The sequence below is a fragment of the Oryctolagus cuniculus genome, chromosome 15 (genome assembly GCF_964237555.1).
Source record: "Oryctolagus cuniculus chromosome 15, mOryCun1.1, whole genome shotgun sequence".
NCBI lineage: Eukaryota > Metazoa > Chordata > Mammalia > Lagomorpha > Leporidae > Oryctolagus > Oryctolagus cuniculus.
Genome location: NC_091446.1, coordinates 6,678,675 through 6,696,392, shown reverse-complemented (window position 1 = coordinate 6,696,392; position 17,718 = coordinate 6,678,675). Strand labels below are relative to the sequence as shown.

The following is a 17,718-nucleotide window of genomic DNA, read 5'->3' as shown; positions in this document are numbered from 1 at the left end:
ACCAAAGGAACTGACCTTTTCAAAGGTCACCCTCACCTCCTGTGGTAAATGGACAGGAGAGCAAGAGTGGACAGGAGGAGGCCAATGAAATGGCTCTTGTAGTCATCTCTGAAACAGATGATGGCGGCTTGAACTTAACAGACAGCAATACAAGTATCAAGAAACTGGGGCCAGTGCTGTGGCATAGGGAGTAAAGCCACCACCTGCAGTGCCAGCATCCCATATGAGCACCAGTTCAAGCCCCAGCTGCTCCACTTCCAATCCAGTTCTCTGCTATGGCCTGGGAAAATAGCAGAGGATGGCCCAAGTGCTTGGGCCCCTGTACCCACATTACATGGGAGACCCAGAAGAAGCTCCTGGCTCCTGGCTTCAGATCGGCCAAGTTCTGGCCGTTGCAGCCAACTGGGGAGTGAACCAGTGGATGGAAGACCTCTCTATCTATTTATCTCTCTCTCTCTCTCTCTCTCTCTCTCTGCCTCTCTCCTCTCTGTAAACTCTTTTAAATAAATAAATAAATGCTAAAAAAAAAAAAGTTTGAGGAAAAAAACAAGAGTTGCATTGGACTAATTAAATTAGGAAACTATTAGCTATTCAAGTGGAACTTTAGAGCAGGCAGCCTTTAAGTAATTCTAGAGCTCAAAGGAGAGACCTAGGCTAGAAATATAAATTTGGGAGTCATTATCACAGAGACTACACGACACAAAAATAAACTAAATGATCTTTGCTGAGTATATTACTCTTCATGTCTACAACTTTTTAGTCTGGTTAATTCATAGCTAAGTATTATTTGTGTTTTTTGTAAACAAGGGTTGGAGATGTAGTGTATGAACACACATGCACAAAAGGAAGAAGAGAAAATAATTTCTCCAAATCAACTAGAATAAATGTTAAATATAGTCTCTCTTTTTTTTTTTTTAAAGATTTATTTCTTTATTTGAAAGTCAGAGTTACACAAGAGAGAGGATAGGCAGAGAGAGAGTCTTCCATCTGATGGTTCACTACCCAACTGGCCACAAAGGCAGGAGTTGTGCCGATCTGAAGCCAGGAGCCAGGAGATCTTTCCGGTCTCCCACATGGGTGCAGGGGCCCAATGACTTGGGCCGTCTTCTACTGCTTTCCCAGGCCACAGCAGAGAGCTGGATCGGAAGTGGAGCAGCCGGGTCTCCAACCCTCGCCTACAGAGGATACCGGCACTTCAGGCCAGGGCGTTAACCTGCAACGCTGGCCCCCCAAATACAGTTTCTTAAAAATGCTTCAGTTTGGATTTTTTTTTTTTTTTTTTGACAGGCAGAGTTAGACAGACAGAGAGAGACAGACAAACAGACAGACAGACAGAAAAGTCTTCCTTTTTCCGTTGGTTCATCCCCCAAGTGGCCGCTATGGCCGGCGCGCTACGCTGATCCGAAGCCAGGAGCCAGGTGCTTTCTCCTGGTCTCCCATGCAGGTGCAGGGTCCAAGCACCTGAGCCATCCTCCACTGCACTCCTGGGCCACAGCAGAGAGCGGGACTGGAAGAGGAGCAACCGGGACAGAACCCGGTGCCCCGACCGGGACTAGAAACCAGGGTGCCGGCGCCGCTAGGTGGAGGATTAGCCTAGTGAGTCGCGGCGCCGGCTCAGTTTGGATTATTTATGGTTAACCCTTAGTTTATGAATTCAAAAGATGTCAGCAAATTAATATACCTTAGAAACACTTAAACTTCATAACTTCTATTATAAATGAAATTATAGTAATATAAATATTTACCTTCAATTTAATGTTAGATAACCCTTCTTTCTCTAGGATCCTTTCAGAAAGCTGAATTGCTGAAGGAGAGTAATCAATTCCGGTAATGTTACTGAAACCAAATTTTGCCTAGAGACAAAGAAATAATTTTATACTTTAATTATAAAAAGTTTTTAATATTACGTTTTGACTGTGAGTTATAATATCCCTTAAGAACTGGGGTTGTTTTATTTTTGTTATTGTTCAAATAACATATAATATTCAATAAGCAATAATGTTTAAATTTTATTATAGAATCCAAACAGAAGCCAAAATTTTAAATTTATAAAATGTGACAATTAATTTGCTTTTATAGCATTTCACTTATTTTTCTCAAAGTCAATGAAATATATGCATAAGCACTCAGGAACATGTAGTATTAACTTCTAATGAAATATGCTCCAACTGACACATAAATTTGTCACAGATTTTACTCTATCCAATAAAGTACATTAATAAATTAAATGCAAATATAATAACATGTTGATTGTAAAAATCTTCCTGCAGTGGAACTGTGAATTTTTTAATTCTCTACCAGCCACATGATTACTGACGACTCTGCGTATGTATAGTACCTTTTCATTTTGAAATATTCCATACATTCCATTAGATCTTTATCTCCAAGGCTCTGAGAACGCTGTTGGACTCAAGAATGCTGCCTGCGCTAGTCACGGATCCATCCAGGCTGTTGGACTCAAGAATGCTGCCTGCGCTACTCACGGATCCATCCAGGGTCTGTGGAGCTTGCAGCAAAGCTGGGTGGTGGCTTCTGCTCTCCACCTCACCCTTGACCTTGCTTAACATTTCTGGACCGTTAAGACTAAAAATAACTTCAAGGGAAATACAAAAGACAAAAGAAGAGAGAAAGTACAGTGTGGCCTAAAATTCCTTTGGTGCTCTTCACCATTTACTAAATGGTCACCTCCTTCACACATCGAGGCAGCCATAGGCCTAGCGGTCAGGACACTCCACTCCATACGGAGAGAGTGCCTGGGCTGGAGCCCCAGCTGTGCTCCTGATTCCAGCTTCCTGCACCCACACACTAGGGACGGGGGCACGGGGGACAGCTGAAGTAGGCAGGTCCCTGCACCCACACACTGAGGGACAGGGGCACGGGGGATAGCTGAAGTAGGCAGGTCCCTGCACCCACACAGGAGCTGTAGTTCCCAGCTCCCAGTTTCCCAGGAAGTAAACAAGAGGATGGAAGGTCTCTCTCTTTCTTTCTATTACTCAAATTCATAAAAGAAACACATTTTAAAAAATTAAAAATAACTTAACCAACTTCCACACACATATTGAAACATTATGTAACTTTATGAAACTTTTTTAAAAAATAAAAATAAATGATTTATTTGAAAGGCAGGGTGACAGAGAGTGGGAGATGCAGAAACAGCTTCCAAACACTTCCCAAATAGCCAAACATCTGGGGCTGGGCAGGACCAAAGCCAAGAGCCAGGAATTCTATTTGGGTCTCTCAAATGGGTGGCAGGCACTCAAGTGCTTGAGCCATCATCTGCTGCCCCCCAGGCACGCTAGCAGGAAGCTGGCTCCAGAACAGAGGAGCCTGGACTCAAACCGCCACTCTGATTTGGGATGTGAGCATCTCAAGGCCAGCTTAAGCACAAGGCCCTCTCCTTACATAGACTTTTCAATCCTAATTCCTATTCAATACTCAAGTCATACATACCCCAGTTATTTTCCAACAAAGCATCTGCTTCCTGTGTTTTTATTCTAACCTTAGGTCTAACAACCTCTGATTTGACTTCTACCTCCCAGCCTTTCAGTCATCTCCCTCCACACCCTTCAAGGCCTTCATTTCCTTATTTGCCTCAGTTTCTGTTATATGAAACCTAGAACCCAGGATGATGCTATTAACTGGTAATTTTCAGTTCCTTCCCATGCCTGTTTATTCTTCCAGTGCAATCTATATTAAAAAAAATCACATATGGGGCAGGTATTTGACACAGCTGTAAAGATACTGCTGGTGAGGGGAATAAAAAAAAAAAAAAACACTGTTGGGGGCCAGTGCTGTGGCATAGCAGTCAAGCTGCCACCTGCAGCACCAGCATCCCATATGGGTACCAGTTAGTGTGCCAGCAGCTCCACTTCCAATCCAGCACCCTGTTAATGCACCTGGGAGGGCAGAGGAAAATAGCCCAAGTGCTTGGGCCTCTCCACTCACATGGAAACCCGAAAGAAGCTCCTGCCTTCAGCCTGGCCCTGATGACCACTGAGGCCATTTGGGGAGTGAACAAGTGGATGAAGATCTCTCTCTTTTGTCTGTCTCTCCCTCCCTTCCTCTCTGTAACTCTGCCTTTCAAATGAAATAAATAAATCTTTAAAAAATAAAATGTTGGGCACATCCACATCCCATACTAGAGTGCCTGGTTGGAGTCCTGGTTCTACTCCTTAATTCCGATTTCCTACCAATATGCACTGTGGAAGGCAGCAGCGAAGGCTGAAGTAGTCGGGTCCCTGCCACTCATGTGTGAGTTCTATTTTTCACATTCAATTTCTGGCACGCAGTAAAAAATAAGCACACATCAAAGAAACAATAAATAATCAAAACCCAAGGGGAAAACTGACATTAGAAATAGACCCTATAAAGGCCGGCACCACGGCTCAATAGGCTAATCCTCTGCCTATGGCACTGGCACCCTGGGTTCTAGTCCCGGTCGAGGTGCCGGATTCTGTCCTGGTTGCTCCTCTTCCAGGCCAGCTCTCTGCTGTGGCCCAGGAAGGCAGTGGAAGATGGCCCAGGTGCTTTGGCCCTGCACCCACATGGGAGACAGGAGAAGCACCTGGCTCCTGGCTTCAGATCAGTGCAGTGCGCTGGCCGCAGTGGCAATTGGGGGGGTGAACCAATGGAAAAGGAAGACCTTTCTCTCTGTTTCTCTCTCTCACTGTCCACTCTGCCTGTCAAAAAAAAAAAAAAAAAGAAAAAAAGAAAAGAAAAGGAAAAGAAATAGACCCTATAAGAAAACCAAAAAAAAAAAAAAAAAAAAATCACCAGAAACAGATTTTCAAACAATCAAAGTAAATGACAACGAAGAGCTGGAGAATTCTGGCAGAGTCCTGAAAACTTTGACAATGAGAAAAACTAAACAACTGAAAAATACAGTAACTAAACTAAGAAATTGAAAGATAGACTTCACAACACATTAGACACACGGGGAAAAAGAGTTAGGGAATTGAAGTCAGAAAAAACTATTTCTGTTAAACATAGAAAGAAAAAAAGATTAAATAACAAAAAACATAAAAGACATGGCACAGATCTATCACAGAAATAGATACAGGGACATACTTCAAAAAATTTGTGGAAAACGGCATTAAAATTATTTTCGTGGAAAGGAATACAAGTATAGGTTTGGTTTTTTTTTTGGTTTATTTTTTGTTTTTTGTTTTTGACAGGCAGAGTGGACAGTGAGAGAGAGAGACAGAGAGAAAGGTCTTCCTTTGCCGTTGGTTCACCCTCCAATGGCCACTGTGGCTAGAGCGCTGCGGCCAGCGCACCGCACTGATCCGATGGCAGGAGCCAGGTGCTTCTCCTGGTCTCCCATGGGGTGCAGGGCCCAAGCACTTGGGCCATCCTCCACTGCACTCCCGGGCCACAGCAGAGAGCTGGCTTGGAAGAGGAGCAACCGGGACAGAATCCAGCGCCCCGACCAGAACTAGAACCCGGTGTGCCGGCGCCGCTGGCGGAGGATTAGCCTAGTGAGCCGCAGCACTGGCTGCATGTATAGGTTTTCATGATATGCATCTTCTATGAACTTTTTGAACCTTTTCTATGTACAGAATCTAAGAAGAAATGAGACTACAGCGAAAAGAGAAAATGATTTATGAGTTTTCCAATACTAACAAGCCACAAATTCAAAAAGCACTATATAAACCCAAAGCAAGATAAAACAAATACCCACACCTAGGCACATTACAGTTTATTTGATTAAAAGACCAAGAAACTCTCAGGGCCAGCACTGTGGTAGGTTAAGACTCCGCCTGCTGCACCAGCATCCCCTATGGACACCAATTGTGTCCCAGCTGCTCCACTTCCAATCCAGCTCTCTGCTGTGGCCTGGGAAAGCAGTAGAAGATGGCCCAAGTGCTTTGGTCACTGCACCCACGTGGGAGGCCCTGAAAAAGCTCCTGGCTCCTGGCTTTGATTCAGCTCAGCAATGGCTACTTTGGCCCTTTGGGGAGTGAACCAGCAGATGGAAGACCTCTCAAATACCTCTCACTGACTGTCTGTAACTCTGCCTCTCAAAGAAAGATATAAATCTAAAAAAAAAAAAAAAAAAAAAAAAAAGGAAACTTCTCAAAAGAATCCATGGAGTATGGGGGGAGGGGCACAAAGGACAGATTATCTTCAAAAGGTCAACAATAGGGTTTACAGCTTACAATAAAAATAACTGAAGTGAGCCGGCGCCGTGGCTCAATAGGCTAATCCTCCACCTTGCGGCGCTGGCACACCGGGTTCTAGTCCCGGTTGGGGCGCCAGATTCTGTCCCGGTTGCCCCTCTTCCAGGCCAGCTCTCTGCTATGGCCAGGGAGTGCAGTGGAGGATGGCCCAGGTGCTTGGGCCCTGCACCCCATGGGAGACCAGGAAAAGCACCTGGATCCTGGCTCCTGCCATCGGATCAGCGCAGTGCGCCGGCTGCAGCGGCGGCCATTGGAGGGTGAACCAACGGCAAAGGAAGACCTTTCTCTCTCTGTCTCTCTCTCTCACTGTCCACTCTGCCTGTCAAAAATTTAAAAAAAAAAAAAAAAAAACTGAAGTCAGAAAATAATGAAAGAATAAATTAAACAGCAAAAACATCTATCAAAAAATGTAGTAAAAACAGCAATCAAAAATATAGACAATTTGGGCTGGCATTGTGGCATAGCAGGTAAAGTTGCTGCCTTCAACACTGGATCCCATATGGGTGCCGGTTCAAGTCCCTGCTGCTCCACTTCTGATTCAGCTTTCTGCTAACAGCTTGGGAAAGGCAACAGAAGATGGCTCAAGGGTTTAGACTCCTGCCACCCATGTGGGAGACCTAGAAGAAGTTTCTGGCTCCTGGCTTTGGCCTGGTCCAGCCTTGGCCATTATGTTCATCTGGGGAGTGAATCAGCAGATGGAAGATTCTCTCTCTCTCAATAAAACTTTGACTTTCAAAAAAATGAATCTTTAAAAAAATATATAGGTGATTGATGAAAAAGTACTAAATATAAGCAATGATCATCAATGGCTGTAAACTGAACAGAAAGACAATCAAACATCACATGCCACATATGCAAATATGCACAACCATTAAGCTTACCTGCTAAAAACACGATTTTAATAAAAATCCCTGGATCAGTGGTCAGAAAACTTTCCATAAAAGAACAGGGTAAATATTTCAGGCCTTGTCAGCCTTCTATTCTCTATCACAACTACCCAACTATCCCAACACAGCACCTAAACAGCCAGAGACAATAAGAGATTGGATGTGGCTGTATTCCAATAAATATTTATAACACAAGGGAAACCCAGATTTGACCTACAGACTGTAGTTTAACTCCTATTGTATTTTTTTTTTTAAGATCTATTTTATTTATTTGAAAGAGCTACACAGAGAGAGGAGAGGGAGAGACAGAGAGAGGTCTTCCACCTGCTGGTTCACTCCCCAAACGGCTGCAACGGCAGGAGCTGTGCTAATCCGAAGCCAGGACCAGGAGCTTCCTCCAGGTCTTCCCACACGGGTGCAGGGCCCAAGAACTTGACCATCATCTACTGCTCTCCCAGGCCACAGTAGAGGGCTGGATCGGAAATGGAGCTGCCAGGACCTGAACTAGCGCCTATATGGGATGCTGGCACTGAAGGTGGCGGCTTTACTCGCTACACCACAGCGCCATTTTGGATTTAAGTTCTAATATCAGGCAATACAGGCAACAGAAAAAAAGATTAAATGTTACTATTAATATGCAATTAGAAAACTCATACTTGGAAAAAATGCACAAGCTAGCTTCTACAACAGACTGCAAAGTTACACAAAGGAAGACGAAGGGGGAACTTAAAAGAGCCTTAAGAATCATCAACCAGTTGCAAACGTCTCAATAAAATAACAAGAAGATGAGGCCAACGTTGCAGGTATAGCCGTCACCACATCCCACATGGGCACAGGTTCAAGTCTCAGCTGCTCTACTTCAGATCCAGCTCCCTAATAATGGCCTGGGAAAAGCAGCAAAGGACACCTCAAGTGCTTGGGCCCCAGAAGAGAACCAGAAGAGGTTCCTGGCTTCAGCCTGGCCTGGCCCTGCCTTGGCCAGTAAGGCCATCTGGGGAGTGAACCAGCAGATGGAAGATTTCTCTCTCTGTGTGTCTCTTCCTCTCTCTTTATTTTCTTTTTCTTTCTTTTTTTTTTTTTTTTTTTTTTTTTTTTTTGACAGGCAGAGTGGATAGTGAGAGAGACAGAGAGAAAGGTCTTCCTTGCCATTGGTTCACCCTCCAATGGCCGCCGAGGCTGGCACGGTGTGACCAGCTCACTGTGCTGATCCGATGGCAGGAGCCAGGTACTTATCCTGGTCTCCCATGGGGTACAGGGCCCAAGCACTTAGGCCATCCTCCACTGCACTCCCTGGCCACAGCAGAGAGCTGGCCTGGAAGAGGGGCAACCGGGACAGAATCCGGCGCCCCGACCAGGACTAGAACCCAGTGTGCCGGCACCACAAGGCGGAGGATTAGCCTAGTGAGCCACGGCGCCGGCCTCCTCTCTCTTTCATATACATAAATAAATCTTTTTAAAAAATGGAGATGAAAAAGATAGCTTGAAAACAGATCAACAAATTATGAAATCTGACCAACAGTGAGAAAATAGTGATATTCGTATTTACTGACTCCCAAAAGGAAAAAAGACTGTGAAAAAAATGAACAAATAGACTGGAAACATCCCAAACTTGGCAAAAGACTTAAACTTACAGATTCAGAAAGTTCAGTAACACCAAGTAGGATAAATACAAAGAAATCCAAGCCATGGCACATCATAAGCAAACTGCTGAAAATAAAATACTTACAAGGACCTTAAGGTGTCCAGAAAAATGATGCATTACTTTTAGAACCCAACAATTAAGAAAAACTGCAAGGCCAAGGCTGTGGTTCAGTGGCTTAAGCCACAGTCTGCAGCTCTAGTCTCCCATATGATTACTGGTTCAAGTTCCACTTGCTCCACTTCCAATCCAGCTCCCTGCTAATGTGCTTGGGAAAGCAGCAGAGAATGGCCCAAGTGGTTGGGCCTCTGCACTCATATGCAAGACCTGAAAAAGCTCCTGGCTCCTGGCTTCAGCTTGACCCAGCTATGCTATTGTGGCCATTTGGGGAGTGAACCAGCAGAGGGAAGATCTGTCTCTTCTCTTTTCTCTCTCTCTCTTTCTCTGTGTGTGTGTATAACTCTCCCTTTCAGATAAATAAATCTTAATAAAAAAGAATGTAAAGAGTTAAGAGAGAGAGAGAGTGAGAAAGGGAGTTCTTCCTTCTGTTGGTTCACTCCTCCAATGGCCACAACGACCGGGGCTGGGCCAGGGCAAAGCCAGGAGCCAGGAGTTTCCTCTGGGTCTCACACGTGGGTGCAAGGGCCCAAGCACCAGGCCATCCTCTGCTGCTCTTCTAGGCCATTAGCAGGGAGCTCCATCAGAAGTGGAACAGCTGGAACTCAAACCAGAGCCCACATGGAAAGCCAATGCTGCGAGCCGGGGCTTTAACTCACTGCACCAGAGCCTGCCCCCCCTTAATAAAATTGTTTTAAAATAAAGACTGCAGATGTCTCATCAGAAACCATGAGGGGGTCGGCGCCGTGGCTCAATAGGCTAATCCTCTACCTAGCGGCGCCGGCACACCAGGTTCTAGTGCCGGTCGGGGCGCCGGATTCTTTCCTGGTTGCCCCACTTCCAGGCCAGCTCTCTGCTGTGGCCCGGGAGTGCAGTGGAGGATGGGCCAAGTGCTTGGGCCCTGCACCCCATGGAAGACCAGGAGAAGCACCTGGCTCCTGCCTTCAGATCAGGGCCGACCGCGGCGGCCATTGGAGGGTGAACCAACGGCAAAAGGAAGACCTTTCTCTCTGTCTCTCTCTCTCACTATCCACTAAGGTAGGAAGGTAGGAAGGTAGGAAGGTAGGAAGGTAGGAAGGTAGGAAGGTAGGAAGGTAGGAAGGTAGGAAGGTAGGAAGGTAGGAAGGTAGGAAGGTAGGAAGGTAGGAAGGTAGGAAGGTAGGAAGGTAGGAAGGTAGGAAGGTAGGAAGGTAGGAAGGTAGGAAGGAAGGAAGGAAGGAAGGAAGGAAGGAAGGAAGGAAGGAAGAAAGAAAGAAAGAAAGAAAGAAAGAAAGAAAGAAAGAAAGAAAGAAAGAAAGAAAGAAAGAAAGAAATTACATAACATTCAAATATTACTGAAATAAATGAACAATTAGCTCATAATTCTATTTTCAGCAAAAACATCCCACAGGAATGAAGATGAAATAAAGACATTCTCAGATTAGGTTAAACTAAGAATATTTGTTGGCAGAAAATCCTCTCCAAATAATTTCTCAAGGAAGTTCTTTAGACAGAAATAAAACTACAAGAAAGAAAGAAATAAAAATAAACTTGGAAAGTTCAAAATAAAGGAAGACCAATAGAAATAAGTATCTGGATGAACATAATGAACTATTTGCCTACTTAGCTCTTTAATATATGTTTAATTTTGAAAGGAAAAACTATAATATTATCTGATTAGATTTTAATGAACATAAAGGTAATCTTTAAGACAACCACAACATAAAGGGGGAAGATGAACCAATATATTGCAAGGTTTTGACATTCCACGTAAAGTGGTAAAATATTAATTCTAAGTAGGTTGTATGAAGTATACGTATTGTAATCTGTTCAGCAATCACTAAAGAAAGCTATACAGAGATGAAACATGGGCCAGTGTTATGGCAAAGCAGGTAAAGCCATGTCACCTGCGATGCTGTCAGCCCATGTGAGTGCCGATTCGTGCCTTGGCTGCTCCACTTGCAATCCAGCTCCCTACTTACGGCCTGAGAAATGTAGTGGAGGATGGCCCAAGTATTTGGGCATTGCCACCCGCCTGGGAGACCCAATGAAGCTCCTGGCTTCTGCCTGGACCAGTGCTGGCCATTGCAGACATCGGGGGAGTGAACCAGCAGATACAAGATTGATTCTCTACCTCTCTCTATGTAACTAACTTTCAAATAAACAAGCAAACCTTTAAAGACAGAGAGATGAAACAGTACTTAAAAAAATTTATGGATAACATGTATTATGAAAGACTGTGTGTGATTTTTTTTTTAAGATTTATTTTATTTATTTATAAGGCAGAGAAAGAGGGAAAGACAGAGGGAGAATGAGATCTTCATTTGCTGGTTAACTCCCCAAATGGACGCAATGGCCAGGGCTGGGAAGGCCAAAGCCAGGAGCATGGACTCCATCCAAGTCTCCCAAGTACATTGCTTTCCCAGAGGCATTAGCAGGATACTGGACAGAAAGCGGAACAGCTGGGACTCAAAAGACTGCTTCATTATGGGATGGCAGCATCACAGGCTCCAGTGGCTTACCTGGCTGAACACATTACATCAGCCCGTAAATGTGAATTGCAAAATATGTTGCACCAAAATAAATTTGTATTTTAATTCCATCTACCCAAAAGCTTTCTGAAGTGCACTTACAAACAAGGAGATGCACATAAAGCAGGAACAAAAGAATGAAAAAAACGACATAATAATGAGAAGTAAAAGGTAACCCTAAATGAAAACACCCATATAATTACATTAGGCAATAACATCTAAATACACCACTAAAGGACAGAGATTATGAGAATGGATAAAAAGCATAACCCAAACATTAGCTGCGAGTGTTCACTTCAAGTATAGTAAGGTGGGGTGAACATCACTGCGCAGCAGACTGAGCAGTCACCTTGGGGCCCACATCCCCTGTTGTCCCTGCTTTGAGTCTGGGCTACTCCACTTCCCCTCCAACTTCCTGCTACTACAGGAAACAGCTGATGGCTGAAACACCTGAGTCCCTGCCACCCACATGAGCCCTGGATGAAGTCTGGTTTTCTAGTTTCTCCTTGGTCTAGCCCCAGCTGTTGCAGGCGCTTGGGGATTCAACCAGCGGATGGAAGATCTGCCTCTAATGGAAAACACTGCTGTGCATAAGGCCAGTGGGGAATGACGGCTTGTATGCTAGTGGTGGTCAAAGCCCTAGGAGTCCGTGAGAATTAGGCTAAATAGGGAGACAGTTTCCCCTTGCAAAGATGCTCTGGGCTACTCTTGAAGAGCCACAGGATGTGGCTCAACAAAGGGAAGAAATGGCAACGTGCACAAGGAGTTAGGGGTGGGAGAGAGCTAAGTGTCCTCCCAGGCTTGCCTGTGCTGGAGGTGAGTGAGTGATAGGTGAACCCAGGACCTGAACAGTAAAAGCTACGTGCAGCAGATGAAAGACATCAGTTTGTTCCATGTGTGTGAGTGGGTGTCACCCTTTCTCTCCCTGTTCACGCTACCTTTCAAAAAAAAATTGTTTAAGATAGATCTTCCACCCACTGGGTCACTCCAGATGGCCAGAATGGCTGGAGCTGTGCCAGGCTAAAGCCAGGAGCAGGATCTTCTTCTGAGTCTCCTGTATAGGCTGCAGGGGCCCAGGAACTTGAGCCATCTTCTGCTGCCTTCCCAGGCACATTAGCAGGGAGCTGGATCGTAAGTGGAGCAGCCAGGCCTCCATATGGGATGCCGGCACCTCAGGCAACAGCTTTACCCACTACACTACAATGTCAGCCCCACTTTTTTTTTTTTTTAAGTACATATAAAACAGAAATAAAAGTTTCTAAACTGCATGTAGAAAAGTGAAGTGGTAAAGTCACTGTGAAAAACGGTGTAGCAGTTCCTCAAAATCAGCATACAGGGGCCGGGGCTGTGGTGGAGTGGGTAAAGCTGCTGCCTGCAGTGCCAGCATCCTATATGGGTACCGGTTCAAGCCCCGGCTGCTCCACTTCTGATCCAGTTCTCTGCTAAGGCCTAGGAAAGCAGTAGAAGATGGCCCAAGTTCTTGGGCCCCTGTACCCGCATGGGAGACCTAGAGGAAGCTCCTGGCTCCTAGTTTCAGATCAGTGCAGCTCTAGCCATTGCGGTCATTTGGGGAGTGAACCAACGGACAAAAAACCTACCCCCCCCCAACGCCTCTCCTTGCTGTGTAACTCTGACTTTCAAAGAAATAAATAAATCTTTAAAAAAAAAACTATACATGGATATCAATTTTTTTTAATATTTGTTTACTTGAAAGGCAGAGTTGCTGAGGGAGACACACAGAGAAGTTTTCCATCTGCTGGTTGACTCCCAGAGGGTGGCAACAGCCGGGGCTGGGCCAGGCCAAACCAGGAGCCAGAAGCCTCTTCTGGGTCTCCCATATGGGTGCAGGGGCCCAAGGACTTGGGCCATCCTCCACTGCTTTCCCAGGCCACAGCAGAGAGCTGGATCAGAAGTAGCACAGCCAGAACTCGAGGCATCGATACAGGATGCTGGCATCACAGGAGGCAGCTTAACCTGCTGTGCCACAGAGCAGTCCCTTGGATATCAATTTTTGCCCCAGAAACAAACTCATCTGCTTAAAGAGTTATTTGATTTAAACATTTATTCTTATTTATTTGAAAGGCAGACAGAGGGAAGAGGAGCTGGCACTGTGGCGCAGCGGCGGCCTCCCATGTGGGCGCTGGTTCCAGTCCTCATTGCTCCACTACCAGTCCAGCTCCCTGTTAATGTGCCTGAGGAAGTAGTGGAGGGTGGCCTGAGTGCTTGGACCCTTGCACCCGCGTGGGAAACCCTGAAGAGGCTCCTGGCTCCTGGCTTCAGATCAGCTCATCTCTGGCTGTTGCAGCCATTTGGGGAGTAAACCAGTGGATGGAAGACCTCTCTCTCTGTCTCTACCTCTCTTTCAAATAAACTAAAAATCTTAAAAAAAAAAAAAAAAAAAGAGAGTGAGTGAGAGACACACACAAAAATTTTACCTCTGCTGGTTCACTCCCCAAATAGCTGCAAGCACTGGGACTGGGCCAGGCAGCAGTCCGCTACCCAGGTCTCCCACATGGGTGGCTGGGCCCAAGCATTTGGGCCACCTTCCACTGTTTCCCAGATGCATAAGGAGGAAGCTGGATTAAAAGCATAATAGCTAGAGCTCAAACCAGCACTCCATATGGGACGCTGGCATCACAAGCATCAGCTTAACCCACTGTGCCACAATACCAGCCCCAAACTTACACTTTCATCTGTTTCTCCACAAACTTGTAAAAGTCCCCCAAACACCCAAGAGAAGTGAAAACATGTCCACTCCATAACTTACACACAACTGTCGTAGCACCATTGTCATCATGGCCGAAAAGTAGAAACAAATGCCACTGCAGGGCCCTGGAGAGTGACTAGCAGGTGGAGCTCTCTGTCTCCGTCATTTGGTCTTGGTTGGTGGTTGTGCTCCCTACCAGCCCCAGCCCCCGACTCTGTGTTTCTCTCTCTGCCTCTCAATGCAAATAAAAATAAAAATGTTAAAAAGTAAGATAAAAGGGAGGAATATTCCCCAAATCATTTCACGAGGTCAGTATTGCCCTAACAGCAAAGTCAAATAAAGAGTACAAGGAAGGAAAATCATAGATCAACTATCTTTGATGCGCACAGATGAAAAATTCTCAACAAAATAGAAATAAACTAGATCCAGCAATACACTATATCCAAAGGGGGTATATCCTAGGAATGCAGTGTTGCTTCAGCATTTGAAAATTAATCAATATTATCTACCATATTAAACCCTAAGGAAAAAAATCTCATAATTATATTGAGGCTAAAGAAAAAAAAATTTTTTTTACAAAAGTCAACATCCGTGCTCACTTCAGCAGCACATACACAAAATTCAACATCTACTCTGAAAACAAAAGGAAACTTCTCCAACTTGAAAAGGACATCTAAAAACAATCTCACAGGTAATATCACAGTTAATTGTGAAAAACTGAAGACTTTTCCAGTAAGACTGGAACAAAGCAAGAATGTCCCCTCACTGACAATATATTAGAAGCCTTCTGGAGTAATTAGAATTCCCTAAAACTGGAATGGAAGAAATAAAACCACCCCTATTTCACAAACAACATGATTGTCTACATAGAAAACCCCAAGAAACGATCCCAAAAACTTCTAGAACTAATAAATGCAAGGTAGCAGGATACAAGATCAACACATAAGTATCAATCAGACAAAAACGGCTAACGTGAAAATTCGCCATATTTCTGGCAATAAACAATTGAAAAGTGAATTTAAAAAAAAAATACTACTTAAAATAACCTTTCCAGAATGAAATGCACAGGTATAAGTAAAAAAAAAAAAAAAGTATAGGATCTGTATGCTAAAAACTACAAAAATGGGAAACTGAGGATGGCATTGTGCCACAGAGGGTAAAGCCGCTCAAGGCCCATTTTGGATTCAGCTCCCTGATGATGGCCTAGGAAAAGCAGTGGAAGATGGCCCAACTACTGGGGCCTCTGCCAACCATGTGGTAGAAACCAGAGGAAGCTCCTGGTTTCAGCCTGGGCCATGAGGAAAGTGAACCAGCCAATAGAGGATTTCTCTCTCTCTCAATCTATACCTCAGTTTTTCAAATAATCTTTTTTAAAAATGTCAATTCTCAAGTTATAGATTTAGCTCAATCCCAATCAAATTCTCAACATGGATTCGGCCTACCCGGTCACAGTAGTTTAATATATCAAACACTGATTAAAACAAGGAGAAATAAAACTATTACTTGTAAATGACACCGGTATGTATACATATAAAACCCAAAAGAATCTGTAAGTAAACTATTACAACAAATGTATAACTTACTAGATACAAGATCAATATGCAACTATTATATTTCTCCCTTTTTTTTTTTTTTTTTTTTCTTGACAGGCAGAGTGGACAGTGAGAGAGAGACAGAGAGAAAGGTCTTCCTTTTGCCGTTGGTTCACCCTCCAATGGCCGCCGCTGCAGCCGGCGCACCGCGCTGATCCTGGCAGGAGCCAGGAGCCAGGTGCTTTTCCTGGTCTCCCATGGGGTGCAGGGCCCAAGCACCTGGGCCATCCTCCACTGCACTCCCTGGCCATAGCAGAGAGCTGGCCTGGAAGAGGGGCAACCGGGACAGAATCCGGCGCCCCAACCGGGACTAGAACCCGGTGTGCCGGCGCCGCAAGGTGGAGGATTAGCCTATTGAGCCACGGCGCCGGCTGCAACTATTATATTTCTACATACTAGTAATAAAAGTATTTAAAAACAAAAACAAAGAACATAAAAATGTGAAAAGCACTAACGGGGCAGGCATCTGACGCGCTGGCGTTAAGTCACCACTGGAGACATCCCAGGTCAGTGCCCGATTCAAGTACCGGCTACTTCACTCTGCTTCAGTCCCTAACGCTCACCCTGGAGACAGCAGGTGATGGCTCAAGTGCCTGGGTCCCCGCCACGCATCATGACAGAAACCCAGATAGAGTTCCGGGCTCCTGCCTTTGGCCTGGCCCAGCCCTCGTTACTGCAGGTCTTGCAGAACTCTATCATTAAAATACAAATTTTTTGAAAGCATAATAATTGCAATAAAATAAAGCAAACACCTGTCAAATCTAATAAAAGATATGTAAGATCTCTACAGAGAAAACTACAAAATAGTACTAACAGAAAATGAGACTTAAATAGAGAAATATATCAAGTTCCTGGATTCAGAGACTTAATACCAAAAACATAGAAATCCCCCACAAATTGATCTATAGATTCAATATAATCCCTATCAAGTCCAAGATGTTTTTTTCTGGAGACTGGTAAGCTATTCTAAAGTTTAAATAAACACTGAAAGAATTAATTACCAAGCTAATAGCCAAGACAACAATAAAAAAGAGATCAATACTAGAGAATGTAACCCTAACCAAGTATGAACACTTATGAAGCATTTAGGAAAACATAGTACTGACAGAAGTATAAACAGACCCCCAAAGGAACAGATTAGAGAATCAAGCTTTACACTACCTGACCTATACACAGGTGCTACACGGCAGTGGCAGAAGGGGAGGATGCCTCCCTAAGTACGCTGAGTTATTTGGATATTCATCAGGAAAAAGAAACCTCATACCATATATAAAAATATATAGGCACCAGGCCGGCGCCGTGGCTCAATAGGCTAATCCTCCACCTTGCGGCGCCGGCACACCGGGTTCTAGTCCCGGTTGGGGCGCCGGATTCTGTCCCGGTTGCCCCTCTTCCAGGCCAGCTCTCTGCTATGGCCAGGGAGTGCAGTGGAGGATGGCCCAGGTGCTTGGGCCCTGCACCCCATGGGAGACCAGGAAAAGCACCTGGCTCCTGGCTCCTGCCAGGATCAGCGCGGTGCGCCGGCTGCAGCGGCGGCCATTGGAGGGTGAACCAACGGCAAAAGGAAGACCTTTCTCTCTCTGTCTCTCTCTCTCACTGTCCACTCTGCCTGTCAAAAAAAAAAAAAAAAAAAAAAAAATATATATATATATATATATAGGCACCTAAATGTAAAAAGGAAAATAAAGCTTCTAGAAGGAAGAATAGGAAAATAACTTCATAACTCAATAGGCAAAGATTTCCTAAGTTATATTCAAAAGCACTAATTACAGAAAAATGCATTCTGAACATCAGTAGAGAATTTTCAAGATTTTCTTCTTACAGTTTATTTATTTATTTATTTGACAGGTATGGCTGCTACAGTCAGCGCTGCGCCGATCCAAAGCCAGGAGCCAGGTGCTTCTCCTGGTCTCCTACGCGGGTGCAGGGCCCAAGCACTTGGGCCATCCTCCACTACCCTCCCGGGCCACAGCAGGGAGCTGGACTGGAAGAAGAGCAACCGGGACTAGAACCAGGCACCCACACTGATGCCAGTGCCGCAGGCAGAGGATTAACCAAGTGAGCCACGGCGCCGGCCCCTCAAGATT

At 44.8% G+C, this 17,718-nt stretch overlaps 1 protein-coding gene and 1 long non-coding RNA gene across 6 annotated transcripts in view; both read right to left on the bottom strand.

Annotated features, from left to right (window-relative positions):
• The window catches only part of EEF1AKMT2 (EEF1A lysine methyltransferase 2), a 104,436-nt gene that overhangs the window by 69,207 nt on the left and 17,511 nt on the right, over nucleotides 1-17,718 (bottom strand). For 4 of the 5 annotated variants that reach the window (XR_007914522.2, XM_051833541.2, XM_070057092.1 and 1 more), the window contains exon 4: nucleotides 1,746-1,853. Coding sequence is in view for 4 of the 5 variants with exons in the window: in XM_051833541.2 (XP_051689501.1) it covers nucleotides 1,746-1,853 (108 nt within the window). In the remaining variant the exon portion in view is untranslated. Of the gene's footprint in view, nucleotides 1-1,745; nucleotides 1,854-2,338; nucleotides 2,483-17,718 lie in introns of those variants that run through there. The other variant, XM_051833542.2, reaches the window with a different exon arrangement.
• LOC138845276 (uncharacterized) lies at nucleotides 8,115-16,913 on the bottom strand. Its single transcript, XR_011382197.1, has 2 exons — nucleotides 16,024-16,913; nucleotides 8,115-15,659 (listed from the first exon to the last, which is right to left on the bottom strand). It is a non-coding gene; the product is annotated as an uncharacterized lncRNA (long non-coding RNA).